Consider the following 14,379-nt stretch of genomic DNA (forward strand, 5'->3'; position numbering starts at 1 on the left):
AGAACTTCAGAGGGCACCAAGAGGTCGCGGTGGATCTCGGGACAGTGGAGGACCGTGTTAATGTCTGCCTACTCATAGGTAAGGTGCGTGTCCCCTGTGTCCGCGTCGGTTGCCCGTTTAGGAATGCTGCGTACGGCGCTGGGACTTGTGCTGTTCGCCAGGACGACATATTAGAAACGAGGTCGTAGTTTCCCCCACCCCCGTGCGCTCGCGTTTGTTGACATCGTCGTCGTGCGCTCGTGAACGTTATCGGTGCGCGTGCGGTCCGCCAGGCTCGCGAGGCGGGGAGAGCTAGCCAGCTCGCGCGTTAGCCCCGCTAGCACTCGCCTCCAGAACCAGCCCGGGATTAAGGACGCGCTCGCCTCTCGCGTTCCCAGCGGACGAGCGGGCGGTGGAGACTGCGGGAGGCAAAGAGCGGCCGATGAGTTCGGACCAGGGCGGAGAGCCGCTGCAGGAGGAGGCCGAACCGGGGTCGGGAGCCCGTGTGGACGACGAGACCACCGTGGGGACCGGGGCGGACTCGGGCGACATGGTAAGAGGGCCTTAACGTTTCTCCGGGGACGGTTCCTCCTAACGCGGCCCGTCGGGACGGGACGAGCCGCCGCCCGTGAACACACGGGTGTTGGGGAGCCGAGTGTGACCGGTCGTGCTGCCCTAACTCGGCCTAATAAGGCCACGGGCGGCTGGTGTCCGCCGGGTTTGTCCGACTCGCACGGACACACGGCCGGTTAAATCCTCTCATGGCGTGAAAGACTCATTTGACATTTTTAAAGTCAAAGTGTGTGTGTGTTGAAGCTAAACAAGGCGGGTTAAGTATTTAAAGTATGTGCTACACGACGGGTTTATCAGCGGGCCGCCACCAGCACCGCGGCGGTGTGAACAGTTGGACGTGTCGAGGGTAATGACAGGGCGAGCAGCATGGGCCCGTAGTGTGGTGCTTCACCCCCGAGTCGCTCATATGACACCAGCTTCAGCGTTTCTCTCAATGTTATCGTGCAAACTAGACCAAAACCCAAAATAATTGCGTTTAAAACATTTAAAGGTGTTTGGTTGGGTTAAGACTAACGGTATATTGCCTTATTGGGACAGTTCTCTTGTAAGTGAGGGGAGCCAGCAGTTAGTTTTTTTTTTTTTTAGAAAAAGGATCGGTTTTTTTTTTACTTAATTGATTGATTTTTATGTCTTCCAAAACGACTGTTACATCACCTAATGTTCGTTATAAATTGTATTGAAATGTGGTTAACTCCCTTTATGGTAAAGATCGATAATGTGCAACAGTTGTTTTTAAATGAGTTGTTATGGAGGAGGAGTGCTATCCTTGTGTAGCAGGTGGTTGTTCACAATTGCGCCCCCATTGACGTGTGACATGTCCTGCTACTAAATATTTTAGCATCACAAGCTGTAACCATGCTGAAAACCAAGATGAAGCTACTGATTTATATTTTAATGGATCAACCCAGAATCAGTCCCTTAATTTATTATTGTCAGCACTTAGCTGACCTATAGTTTTTTTATGGGAATTTAATTTTACTTGTGGTCTCGCATGACTTACTAAACATTAGCCATAGAATAATATGTAAATAATGGAACACAGTTCTTCATTCCAGAAGAACAACCAGGCAACAGGGTGTCAGCAGTCTTGATCATCATGTGATCAAATGTCACCTGAAATGACCCAACATCAACAGAAAGTCAAATAACTGATGACTTATATATTTTAAAGCAATAAATCCTATTATGTGCTATGGGCAGCCAGAGAGACCTTTGCAATCACATTTCACAGTAAACTTGTAAAACAGACGCATGCCATTCAATCAACAGGCTCCACTGTGTAAGTGTCTTATCCCAAAAAGTTTGGTATTTGGTCAAAATTTACCTGATGTTTTGCATTGCGTTAACACTACACCTTTTAAAAATCCGAGTAGACGCATTACATTTGCGAGGGTTCTGCTGTGTGTGTGTGTGTGTGTGTGTGTGTGTGTGTGTGTGTGTGTGTGTGTGTGTGTGTGTGTGTGTGTGTGTGTGTGTGTGTGTGTAAAAGTGTGGCAGGAAGGTCTGGCATGCCAGAGGGAGCTCTGTAGTGTGGGACACCCGTCAGCGTTCACAGCATAGGCTGAGAATTGGGGTAACTAAATATAACGTGTTACAAAGCTAAAGGATTCCCCAACGTCTTGAGTGGTATACAGCAATGCATTACTTGTAAGGAAATGTAGAGATGCTGGTAGAGAGGAGTGTGCACCCAACATGCTAGAAGTCTGAGAGGGTGCAGTGTTCTGAGCTCCCTGGGTGGCAGGATCAGCTGTGTACTGTCTGGGCTGTATTGTCTAGCGTCTTAGCCGAGAGCTGGCTCCTTCGTGCTTCCTCAGTCGTCTTGATGTGTGAAAACAGCAGCGTGGAAAGTTGCTTAAGAAAAGATATGATAGACACGTGGATGAGGAAACCCGATTGATTTATAACACTTCTTTATAGTTGATTATAGTACTGAATACGATTGCAGTGTAGCTTAAAATGTGTTGAAACATGAAGAAAACTTGGTGTAACATGGGTGAAGATTGACATGCTTTCCACTGTTGGATCACGTGAATGCTGTGATTCAGAACACCCACAGCACTCTCATCTGGACCTGGAAGACTCGAAGCATAGAATAGGAAATAGTTTGAAGGTTCATACCGCAGCATTCTCTGATGTCGTCACTGCATGGGCCAGTACTGGAATACTGATATATTCTACAGCCCAAAGTCTGAATGTGTATCCTATAGGCAAGATCTAACAAGCATTTTGAATTCGACTACTGACTGCTGGTTTTTTGCATGTGTGCAGACTTGGCTATGTATCAAAGGTATATTTGTTAACTACCAAGGTAACCAGTTTAATTAAATTAAAGATTACACAGACTTGATGTGTTGAGCTGTTTTAACCCACAAATTGGAGTTTATAGTACTTGACTGTAATTAGTAAAATCGCCTATAAATAGCCACATAATAAAAGGCAGGCTATGACTAGATGCTATACTATTTGGTGATGGATGCATTTCAAACCATAGCAGAATTTAAATACCACACAGCGCTTCCTTCTCTGATCACCGCGGCTATGAGCAGGCGACTAGCCCAGCAGGCTGTGTTTATACATTATAGTGGTGCACAGTGTGAGTTCGTCCCTCTCTGCACACACCATCAACCCTTTCTGCACAATTGCAAAAAAACTAATTCTTAGTCTATGATAATGAAAATGTTTGTTGCTGGTACATATTGGAGTGACTCTGCATTAACTGCTGAAGTTGAGCAATTTTGAAAATGATTAACCTTTTAACCTTTGGCAGGACAGGTCAGACAATTTGCCTAAAGTCAGTGTGTCCAAGGCATCGTTTGGTTCCCCATCAGCAAATATATTTCCGATTTTATTTTATTATATATATATATATATATATATATAAGTTGCCCATTATTGCATGGCATATACACTTTTTTTTATGCAACACCCTTTTTCTAGACATTGGAGGGAGCTACAACAGTTCAGCAAATAATGAAGTGTTGGGGAGGATATAGAGAGGATGGTCTCATTATAAAGTGGCAGTGTATTAGAAGCAGGTGCACACCAGCATGACTAAATGATGTCTACTTTGTTCATTAATTTCTTTTGCATTCATATTGTCCTGTCTTTGGAATGGATAGAAGTGTTATTGTTTGTGTGTATGATCGTCAGCCACTGAAACTAAGAAGCAAGTTGCTTTTTACAGTGTGTCTTGATGGTTAGAATGAATCTTGCTTGTGTATAGTTTGGCATTTTAAATTGAGCTAATATTTGAAACTACTGTTCTATTTTAAAGCACATTGTGGTTTGGATATTGTCACCTGATCAGATAATTTAATAATCTGACCGGTGGACACGAGTACCTGCTTAAAACGCAAAGGTGAAGTTACCAGGTGAGCATGCTATGTTGGAGCCTTCCCCTGAAATGTATTCAGCTCTTTTACTAGCATTAGGGTAGGTCTGTTGTCAATGTGTTCAGAGTTTGGTTAATCCAGCAGAGCTGTGCAGGTAACCTCGTGTTCATAACTGTAGTTGAAGACATTGTAGTCCCCCCAGCCATATTTAAAAGCCCTTGTATTCAGGAAAATGGCTGCGGTGATACCATTTTGATGATGGGGAAATGTTTTAGTGCCGGTCTAAACATAAAACGACCAGCATCGGTGCATCTCTTATTGTGCAATTTAAAACCAATTTAACTCCTGCCCTCGGGTTCATGTACAAAACGGCGCTTGTGTCATTGTTTCTGTGGTTGACGTTCCTTTAGCTCTGAGGAGTCTGAGCGGACTTGGTGGAGACGCAGAGACTTCTTCGTAGCATCTGTCCCACTGTTTGAGCACGGTCCTCTCACGTGCGTGCCTGTGAACTCTTTGGCGATGGGCACTAGGCTTGCATTGCAGGGAGCCTGTATATAAACTGTTCTTGCTGTTTACTCCCTTGCTTGCACAAGCATGTTGTAATTTATCGCTGTTGTGTAAGATAAGTATGGGCAAATGTTTTTGATAGTTTTTTGTTTGGTTACCATTGGCTGCCTACTGTTCACCTTAATTACTACAGTATTAGGGGACCTTGTTTCATCATAGAACGTTTACTTGGGCTGAATCATGGTTTGTGGGGGTGTGTGTGTGTGCTGGGAGTTTTTATGAGGATTTTACCATTCAGGTAAAAAAAAAAAAAAAAAAAAGCAGCGGTTCTTTGATGCATGACAGTTTTTATCTCTGTAGGAATGTGCTTTGGGTCTGAATTGCCTGCTTTAGTCAAGGTGTTGGAACCTGTAAGGTAAAGTGGCCAGTGGTGGTCGGAGTCTCATTCACACAATTGTGTTGGTCACACTGACTCTGTGGTCCAGTAAAGGGAAAAGCATGTGACTGGCAATGAGGTGTTTGACAACTGCACAGCAGAACTATGCTTGTAATCGGCCATCAGGTAATGCTTTGGGTTGCTTATTTACTTAGTTTTCATCTTTGAAGCTCAGTTTCAAAGTCCTTTTCTCACAGATATGTGAGAGTGAGTTTGAGTGCCATACATGATGGATGAGGTTTAAGAGTTTTGAATAGATTCAGCGTACTGCATAGATGATAGTGAAGCTCTCGTGATGTCTGTCTCAGTGTTCTGTCTATACAGACACAGACAGTGAAGCCAAAGCATCCATTTTTAAACTGACTCAATTCAGAGCATTTACACATGTAACCTTGCTTTATTTTAATCCCTGGTTCAAATTTGGAAATGATTCTTTCACAAAAGTCCAGCTCCCCTAATTATGATTCTTATCTAGATGTCCGACATTTCAGTTGTGTGACGTGTCAAGGAAAGTGGGATCTGCTCTTTCAGGATAGTCTATTTGGTTTGGGGTGGTTCCTGTGAAAGGGAGAGGCACTATTAACTCCACAAGGTGTGAGACAGCTAGGTGTCTCACACTCTGCATCACTTTGTCAGTACTTGCCAAATACGGACATTCAGTAGGATAGAAACTGACTAACAGAGTTCAGAGCGAGGACATGAGTGCACTGTCGACACTGAAATAATAAAATTAGCATCCCAACACAGTTTACATTAAATACAAGGGGCACTCTGTATGAGAGAGGGACAATCAAGACATTTTACACTATGGCTGCAAAATTAATTTGGACTTGTCATGTAAGATGTGATTTATGTAAACATGGCAGTTTGGTAGTGCTGGCTGTAAGGCACTGGAGCAGTGATAACGCCTGTGTTTTTTCTGCTGAACTGAGGTATTTTCAGGGGAGGCGAGTGATTCAGCAGAGCTTTTGTATTGCTAAAGAATCTGTTCTGGTGCTGGTTGGTTTGAGTGCCTTGAGCCATGTTCTGGAGAGGAGCTCCTAAGATATGTCAGGATGTTCAGGGTGAGGGGCATCTGTAGATACTGTGGCTCAGAATGTAGATCAACAGACCTATTTGGTCTAGTCTCAGTATTGGGTAAAACTATTTTAATAGATCTGTTCTAGTGTCAAGCATATTTGTATCAGGATAATTAAATGGGTCTAGTAAATCCATAAATCTACAGTATGTAGTAAATTAATGTATATATTAATGAATTTGTATACATGTTTACCCTATAAAAGACATCAAAATCTGATTAGCTCTATACAATTTCTAGTGGCAGACCTTGGTTGGGTCTTTTATAAAATGTGTCCAATAAATTTTTGTAGTGCAGAATTACTATAATTTGCTGTAGTTTTTGTAAACACGAAGAATAAGCGAAAACGTTTATTCTTCTTACTTAAAATGGATATCTAGCACCTGAATGTGCCTGAATTGGTTATTTAACTTTTTGTAACCCCGTTATCCGAGTCCTAAATGAAACAATTCTCTGTGTGCATAGAGTGGGATAAATTCAAAATAAGAGGATAATTATCGTAGTGTCATATTTGGATGTAACTTCGGTTTTTTAAATAAAACGTAACGATAAAATCTTATGTCACTTAATCTTATGACGACGCTATCAGTGATGAAATACAACATGCTTATTCCCAAATCCTGCTGAATACTCCCTGTGGTGAAAACAGCGGTGTGGGGAGTTTGTCCCGCAATCTGCGCATTTGTTTAAAGTCCAGACGCTGGCAGCTAAAGAAACAGTTCAGTTCCATTGTAGGGCCAACAGTCATTATTTTTAATAAATAAAACACCTAACTTCTACATTAAACACATTTATTAAAATACTAACAGCTGTGTGTACCCATTTCCAATGTTAAGCTCAACTTAACTAGTATAGCTAGCTAGCTAACTTGTTTCCTTTCCAAAGCGACGCTTGTGCTCCGTCCTCGCGCCCGGCCGTTAGCGCGTGCTTGGCGGGTTAACTTGCGGAAGAGCGCCCACGTGCGCCCGCGCGTGCCGCCTCGCGGTCTTTGTGTTGGCGCTGAGGGCGGAGTTAGCTCGCTGGCTAACTTGAGTGGCTGTTGGTTGTGAGGAAGCGCTTTAAATATATATATATATATACACACACAATCGCATAGAAAGCAAACCAAGAAAACAAGTTGATGATATTAACGACTTGCTGTCAAGAAGTTAAAAGGCCTAGTGGAAAATGCTTTTGTTTTTCGAGGTGAGTCTTGATCTAGCGAGGAGCATTAGGGGTTTGATTGAGTCAGTAGTGCCATGTGAGCGGCATTTCAAACGCGTTAGCCTGCTAGCTAACCTAAACTAGGTGGCTAACGCTTTATGCACTGGAGCTTTGTAAACAGTGGACATGCTGTACTTGTTTTAATGCATATTCACGAGTGTGAATATATTCTGGTGATTTTACCAAACTCCTTTTCAGTCCGTCTTTTCTCAGTTCATTTACTTATTGCGAATGACATCTTGCCTTGTGTGTCTGTTTAAACATAAATCATTGAAAGATCACTTAAACTTCACATTTTTGTCTCTAACAAGTATAGTGTTGCCTTTCCCGACGGTAACATAAATGACATGTCATTTGGGCTTTACATGTGACAGCCGTGTCGTGTTCACAGGTGACGTCGAAAGGAACTGGTCTGAACCCCAACGCCAAAGTGTGGCAGGAGGTCCCATCGGTACCCAGCGAGGCTCCAGTGGATGGCACTGAAGCCTCCCCGTGGTGCCAGGGCAACATGGCAGATGGTAAAGTTCCTTCACTTTTGAAACGTTGTTTTCACTGAGAAAGAGGGAAAAAGAAACTTGTCTGTTAGTAGGCCAAGCCCTGTAGCACTCCATTGAAGTCTGTTCTGCATTCTCTCTCTCCATCTCTATGTTCAGACTCCACTGGATGTAAAACATTCTCATCTGGGTTCCCCGCACTCGGCAGCAATAGCACCTGTGCGTCTGCGGAAGGTGTGGTCAATGGCATGGACCCCCCTGACCCAAACTTCCCTGTTGGTGATTCCACCACAGGCACTAATGGTGAGAAATAAAAACTTGCCGGTTCACCGGGGTTAATGTCAAGTGCACGCTTTTGTTTTGTCTGTGCTGACTGTGGCCGAGGTGCATCTTATTTGTCAAACTTTGTGCTATTTTGGCACGTGTATCTTATGCACAGTGGAGTCCAAACTCTGTGAAGAGCAGCCTCTCTCTGCAGAGAATCTGCGTGAGTCTCTCAAGAAAGAGTTGGAGTTCTGCTTCTCCAGGTGGGCGCACTTTCCAGGGCACTTTGAACTCGTATGATTACGGTTATTTTTTTGTATACATTCTGCTTTTTGGTCTTGACTTTTTTTTTTTCTCTCCCCCCTCCCTCCTTCCTTCCCCCACTTGTTGCTTCTTTGGTCAACAGGGAGAACTTATCGAAGGATCTTTACCTAATATCTCAAATGGACAGTGACCAGTTTGTCCCAATTTGGACAATAGCCAGTATGGAAGGCATTAAGGTTCTTACCACTGACATGGACCTAATCTTGGATGTGCTGAGATGTGAGGTTTTTTTTTTTTTTATTATTATTATTTATTATTTTTTTAAACCTTTTAGTTAATACGTATAAGTAAGCTCTGCATGCACAGGCCTTTATCCTTCTACATAAGTATTTGTTGTGACCTTTGCATTTTTGGCTCACCTCTTTCCTCTGCCTCACTTGCTTCTGCTTTCTGTCCTTAGCTTCACCTATGGTCCAGGTGGACGAGAAAGGAGAGAAGGTGCGGCCCAATCACAAACGCTGCATCATCATTCTCCGGGAGGTTCCGGAAACGACTCCTGTGGAGGTACTGCAAATGTCAAGACTTTATTTATTGAGGAGTTACAAGACTGAGGAATTATGAGACTTTTCTGACTAAACTATAGCAGCCCCTGATTCATGTACACAAACTGGCGGTGTTGTCACTAGGAGGTGGAGGCGTTGTTCAAGAATGACAACTGTCCGAAGGTCATAAGTGTGGAGTTTGCACACAACAACAACTGGTACATCACATTCCAATCGGATACGGATGCTCAACAGGTAACATTTATTAACATTTCCTTTATTTTCAGGGAGAGCACTTTACTTCTTTTGGGAACTGCTTTTGAAATAGTTTTTTTTTTTTTCTTTCTTCATTAACTGACTTTGCACGTTTTCCGTCAGGCATACAGATATTTAAGGGAAGAAGTCAAAACATTTCAGGGAAAACCAATTATGGTGAGTTTATGCAAAAAAATTGTTTAATGCTTTAATTTGTCCCTGACTAAATGAAACCCTTTACCGACACACTCCTGCTCACTCCCCAGGCCAGAATAAAAGCCATCAACACCTTCTTTGCAAAAAATGGCTACCGCACCCTGGACTGCAGCGTGTACCCGCAGCAGTCCCACACACAGTCTCAGTACAGCTCCCCACTCTTCATGCAGCCAGTCTACAGCCCCCAGCAACAGTATCTCTATGGCATTGTCCCCCCTACCTGGACTCCCTCTCCCACTCCTTACTTTGAGACTCCTCTGGTAAAGCCTTCCACACACACACACACACACACGCTGATCCTGAAAATGAAATGCAACGGGATGCTTAGACCCTATAGCCACTTCTTGAATAAGTTTGGTATAATGGTAAAAGCGCCGTTATTCAGTGTTTAGATATTAACACTGTCTTCTCTTTTGCACTAGGCGCCTTTCCCCAACAGTGGTTTTGTCAATGGTTTTAGCTCACCTGGACACTACAAAACTGGTTCAAATTCTATCAACATCGGACGTCCCTTCAGCCGAAACCGGTTTGTCTTTTTTGTGTTATTAGTTGTTAATGTGCATGGGCCAGTTTAAGGTGCTGTGTAAGCCATAACCATTTATCCTCACTGCACCCAGTAAAAGGCTGTATTGTGTGTGTGTGTGTGATCGCATCTTGATGTTTTAACAACTTTAGTCTTTTGAAAAGATTTTAGTCAAGTTTGTGTCTTTAATTCATAACTCTGAACTATGCAATGCCTTCAGGTCGGTCAATTAAATGAATGCCGTGTGTGTGTAGCTCTTTACCGTGGTTTTCTTATTGTCCCCACAGTGTTCCACTGTATTCAAGAAAGAATGTAATAAATGCCTTCAGGTACAGCTGTTAAAGCTTGAAATACCATTATATCCACTCAATCACTGCTCCATCCCTTATGTTCCTCCCAGTGTCAACACTTTGGGTTAACTAAACTCCCCGTCCCGGGGACCCTCCTCGACCCATGTAATGCAATATTTTATGTTGATTTAAGTGAGTTTACCCACTGTTACTTTGGTCATGCAATAAAGTTTGTATTGGTGTGGAGAGAAGCTTCAAACTAAATACCATACCAATCCAAATTTCAGTGATTATTCCCTAACAATGATGAAATGCTTGTTTTTTGTTTGTTTGCTTTTGCTGTTGTGACCATAAGTGTTTCATTTCCTGAATGAATCTTTTTGCTTGGTCAAAATAACATTTTCTATCATCAAAACTAACACTTTGGGTGGGGGGGCATTGTCTTGGTGGCTTGGATAAAGGGTAGATTTGAATGTATCAGACTCACAGAGAAGGTTCTTTTAGGACAAATGACCTCCCTGGTTTGTGTTTTAACCTTTGACTTGTTCAACCTTTGATATCTTCTCAAGTAAATTTCAGTGTATCTAAAGCAATAAGTGAAAATTTTTAACATTGAAACCAAACACCTCAGGTGATGCATTTTACTCACTGTGAGGGGACAGGTCAAAGTTGGCCCACTGCCAGGGAAAAGGGCAGTTCTGTATTTGCTTGCAAATACTTTAATATCGTGGTGAACACAGCATGCTGGATTGTGATCCCCTGACTGCACGGGATACGTCTGTTTTTGACACGTAAAATGTCTCACGTAAAGTGCTAATTTGTGCAGGAGCCACATCAAACCCCAGACCAGAAGCACAGACGGCTTGCTGTCGACCGTGCCGGCCGCTGCTCTTCCCGAGGGCCTGCGGGGCGCCCAGCACCCCGCCACCGCCGGGCCCGCCCCCACCTCCTCAGAGCTCGGCTCCTCCTTCACACACCTGGCCTCCAGTGAGGGCGTGGAGGACGGCACCATGGCAGGCCGGGGGAGGTACGTTTGGCTTGTTGCCAATGTTGTCACTGACTTGTTTATATGTTTGTTATATGCATATTATGGGGCTTCTTGTCATGGCTCCATGCCACCATTAGGAGATTTTCTATAAGTTTTCTTTTCCCTTCTCGGTCATTTTAATGGTAAATTAATATTTCTGTGCACTATGCACAACGACAGGCCCAGCCTTTGTTTGAGCCCATGTTGTGAATCACCTTGCAGAGAGCTCTTTCTCCCTCTTTTCATGCAGCTTTCAGCTGTTTCCCTCTCCCACACAAAACCCAGCATGGAGCAAGATTACCTGCTCTGAGCTCTAAAGAGAGAGGGCTGACTCATTGGGTTAAGTCACCCAACACCAGTCCTCTTGTCGTCTGTGCTGTTAAACTGATGGTTTCGATCTCCAACAGGAGAACGACGTACAGGGGGACTCGGAGGAGGAGAGAGGACGAACGTAGCGTGGTAATGTTGCCTCCACCCACCCACCCACACACACACACACACACTCCCTTTAATGCCCTTGCCTTTATTATCATTTACTACACCCGTCATGTGCTCCTCCCCCCTACAGAGGGCAGTCCCGCTTGCTGAAGTGAAGGTTCCGCCACCCAAATTCGACTTGGCTGCTTCCAATTTTCCTCCGCTGCCTGGCTGCTCCGTCAGCCCCCAAGGCGAGCCCGTGCTGGAGAACCGCATGTCTGACGTGGTGCGGGGTCTGAACAGGGACAAGGTCGGTTAAGGAAACGTACTGGCCGATACTGGCGGTGTTCCGCGTTCTTCGTGTTGCTAAAAGGTCTCATTAGATCGTAAACTTGTGCTCCTTTCAGCAGTCGGACGCAAACAAGGAGCCCGCCGTGAGCCCTGCTATCCGTCCCTCAGAGGAGCCCGCCCCCAAGCCTGCCCAGCCCGCCTGCAAAGCCACTGTTCACTCTGTAGAAACTGCCCCCTACAGGTAGGCCTCGTTAGTGCATCTGTCGCTGTGCCATATTGTTTTAAAGACTAAAGAGACGTGAGCGCAGCTGCCGTGGTGGGCGGCCTCACCTGTCTGTCGGTGCTGATGCCCATTCTGCCTCGGTGGGTCCTGTCTGTTTCCTCTGCATCACAGCGCCAGCACTCAGGAGAAGAAACTGGAGAAAGCTGAGCCCTTGGTCCATAAAGAGGTGCCTGTGAACCCGACCCCCGCCGCAGCCGTTCCACCCACCCCCACTCAGCCTGCACCTGCCCCCAAGACTCAGCCGAGTCCGGCCAGTCCTGCAGCCCCCCAGGGCAACCCTACCCACCCCAGCGCCACTGTGCTGGTAAGCTCCAGGCTTCCTGTGTGGCTGCTCTTCTATTGGAACTCCTGAAACCTTCTCTTGATGCCTTTTTTATCATCATCTTCTTTTTTAAGGAGCCTCGCAAGCTAAGCTATGCTGAGGTATGCCAGCGACCCCCCAAGGATCCGCCTCCCCCGCCAACAAGCTCCGCCCCCACCAGCGCACCTACCCAGCCACTGAGGGAGCTGCGTGTCAACAAGGTGGAGGAGCAGCCCGGCAGCGCCGCTGACCGCCAGGATCGGCCCCAGGAGCGTGGGGGCGACTGCAAGGCCAGGGAAGGCCGGCCGGCCCGCGACTCCCAGGGCTTCTATCGCAGCAATGGCCCCCCCAGGGCCAACACGGGAGGCTTCAAACTCCGTGAACAACAGAGACGCCCCCCTTTTGCCCGCCGTAGTTCTCCCCAAGGAAGTTCCAGACACACTGGCAAAGAGCAGAATATCCCCCCTATATCGCCAAAGTAAAGACTAAACAAAATTCTTACAAATGTATGAATATATACACATATATACATATATATAAAATGTTTATATATATATATATATATATATATATATATATATATATATATATATATATATATATATATATATATATATATAAAAAGAGCTATAAAAGTTTAAAGTGTAAGATAGTAGCTTCCTCTCCTGTCAGGAGCACATCCAGAGGAAAGTTGTGAAATGACAATGCACAAACTGGGACATCTCAGCATACGGGCATCAAATATCAGAAGCTAGTATAAGCTTGCCGAAGGAAGTCATCAAATAGGAAACGAGTATGCTTCTAACTTGACTCTGTCCCCTCCGAATGTAAATCAATGTGATTTTTTTTTTTTTTTTTTTTTTTTTTTTTTTTTTTCTTCCTCATTTTTCCCCACTGATGCCCCTCCTCCGTGTCTTCAGAAAAGGGCCTTTTTTACTCTGCTGGGGTATATGGAACCCGGGGTAGTGTACCAGCCCAATGATCGGTTCCCTGGGCTGAAATAATATGGTGGTCTGCAACAAACATATGCACTAACAGGAAAAGGAAAAATGCAAACAGTACATGTCATGTACGTATACAAAAATCACTTTTGACATGCAGCAATTCGTTGATGTTTTTCCGTTTTTGGTTTGCTTGTTTAGGGGGGCTTCATTCGCATTGGCAGAGCACTGGGGATGTGATGAATGGAGTGAGTGAAAAATGTACATGAGGTTTGAAATGAGTGGATGGATGATTTTTTTTTTTGCAGTAGTGTCGATTTTATCAGTTTTGGTATGTAGATCCCATGTAGAACATACTGTGTTTGCTTGATTGGACTAGCAGATAGCTAGGATAGCTCTGGACTTGTGCATTAATATGCGTGACAAAGCTGTTGATTTTAAATATATGCTCCCCGAGTCGGAGAACTCATATTTAGGAATATGTGTTGCGGAATGTAAAGATCATTTGGGTTGTGCAGCCTTGGTGGTGGTTTGTGTACATTGAGGTCGGAGCCTGCCAATGATGTTGCTGGGGGATTAGATAGCCAGTTTGTTTGAAGGCTGATTTCTTTTTGTCCGTTTCCCTTTAATGTTATTTTTATTTATTTTTATTTTTTTTAAGAGTAAAGCTCAAGACATCACGGTCAGGTACATAGGCATTCAAGTCCTGCTTGTCATCTCATATTTGTTCTGTTTTTTTTTTTGCATTATGTTCCTGAAATTGCTTCTGAGCAAGCACATATTTCTGATTCAGTCGGGTGCGTGATTGTGTTTACAACCTTGTGTTGGTTTGGGCTAATGAAAGACAGGCTAAGCCAGGGGCTGCTTTGGCTTTCACTTTGTTTGAGCGTATTTTTTTTTGTCCGTTCTTAATCACAACGTTCAGTGTCGTTAATGAACGACGAGTAACTAGTACTTAGTGACTTAAGCGTGGCGATGCGGGTGCACACGTCTTGAACGAAGTCCGTTTTATTGGCCAGACCTGCTAGTTGCTCTTGTTTTGGATGTAAAGTTAATTAGGCCCAATATAATTTTGATCAATTGGTTTTGAATTGTGGTACAACATGGAGCAACCCTGCTCATCAAATGTTGAATTTCATTCCTGCTGACCACCAGAGATGGTG

General features: G+C 44.3%; 1 protein-coding gene across 5 annotated transcripts; it reads left to right on the plus strand.

Annotated features, from left to right (window-relative positions):
* Positions 1–4: 4 nt before the first annotated feature.
* On the plus strand, positions 5–12,794 carry larp4aa (La ribonucleoprotein 4Aa). Of its 5 annotated transcripts, none has more exons than XM_077018569.1 (17): positions 5–78; positions 7,500–7,626; positions 7,762–7,905; positions 8,042–8,129; positions 8,273–8,409; positions 8,591–8,694; positions 8,817–8,927; positions 9,051–9,104; positions 9,194–9,403; positions 9,566–9,669; positions 9,954–9,995; positions 10,783–10,983; positions 11,391–11,442; positions 11,552–11,710; positions 11,808–11,932; positions 12,086–12,278; positions 12,371–12,794. In XM_077018569.1, exons 2-17 carry the CDS (start codon positions 7,617–7,619, stop codon positions 12,755–12,757), a joined length of 2,121 nt encoding a protein of 706 aa, XP_076874684.1. In that variant the 5' UTR covers positions 5–78; positions 7,500–7,616; the 3' UTR covers positions 12,758–12,794. The 5 variants fall into 5 exon arrangements, with proteins under 5 accessions (XP_076874684.1, XP_076874680.1, XP_076874681.1 ...); XM_077018565.1 differs by having other exon boundaries at positions 28–532; positions 11,811–11,932; XM_077018564.1 differs by having other exon boundaries at positions 29–532.
* The last annotated feature ends 1,585 nt before the right edge of the window (positions 12,795–14,379 follow it).

This window comes from Brachyhypopomus gauderio, chromosome 10 (assembly GCF_052324685.1).
Source record: "Brachyhypopomus gauderio isolate BG-103 chromosome 10, BGAUD_0.2, whole genome shotgun sequence".
Taxonomy (NCBI): Eukaryota; Metazoa; Chordata; class Actinopteri; order Gymnotiformes; family Hypopomidae; genus Brachyhypopomus; species Brachyhypopomus gauderio.

Bases quoted from the DNA above. Each gene is read 5' to 3' on its own strand.
- larp4aa (XM_077018564.1), top strand. From the start codon at position 422: ATGAGTTCGGACCAGGGCGGAGAGCCGCTGCAGGAGGAGGCCGAACCG. The intron at 8,928-9,050 runs GTAACATTTATT...GTTTTCCGTCAG, and splicing joins CGGATACGGATGCTCAACAG to GCATACAGATATTTAAGGGA. The intron at 11,443-11,551 runs GTAATGTTGCCT...TCCCCCCTACAG, and splicing joins GAGAGGACGAACGTAGCGTG to AGGGCAGTCCCGCTTGCTGA.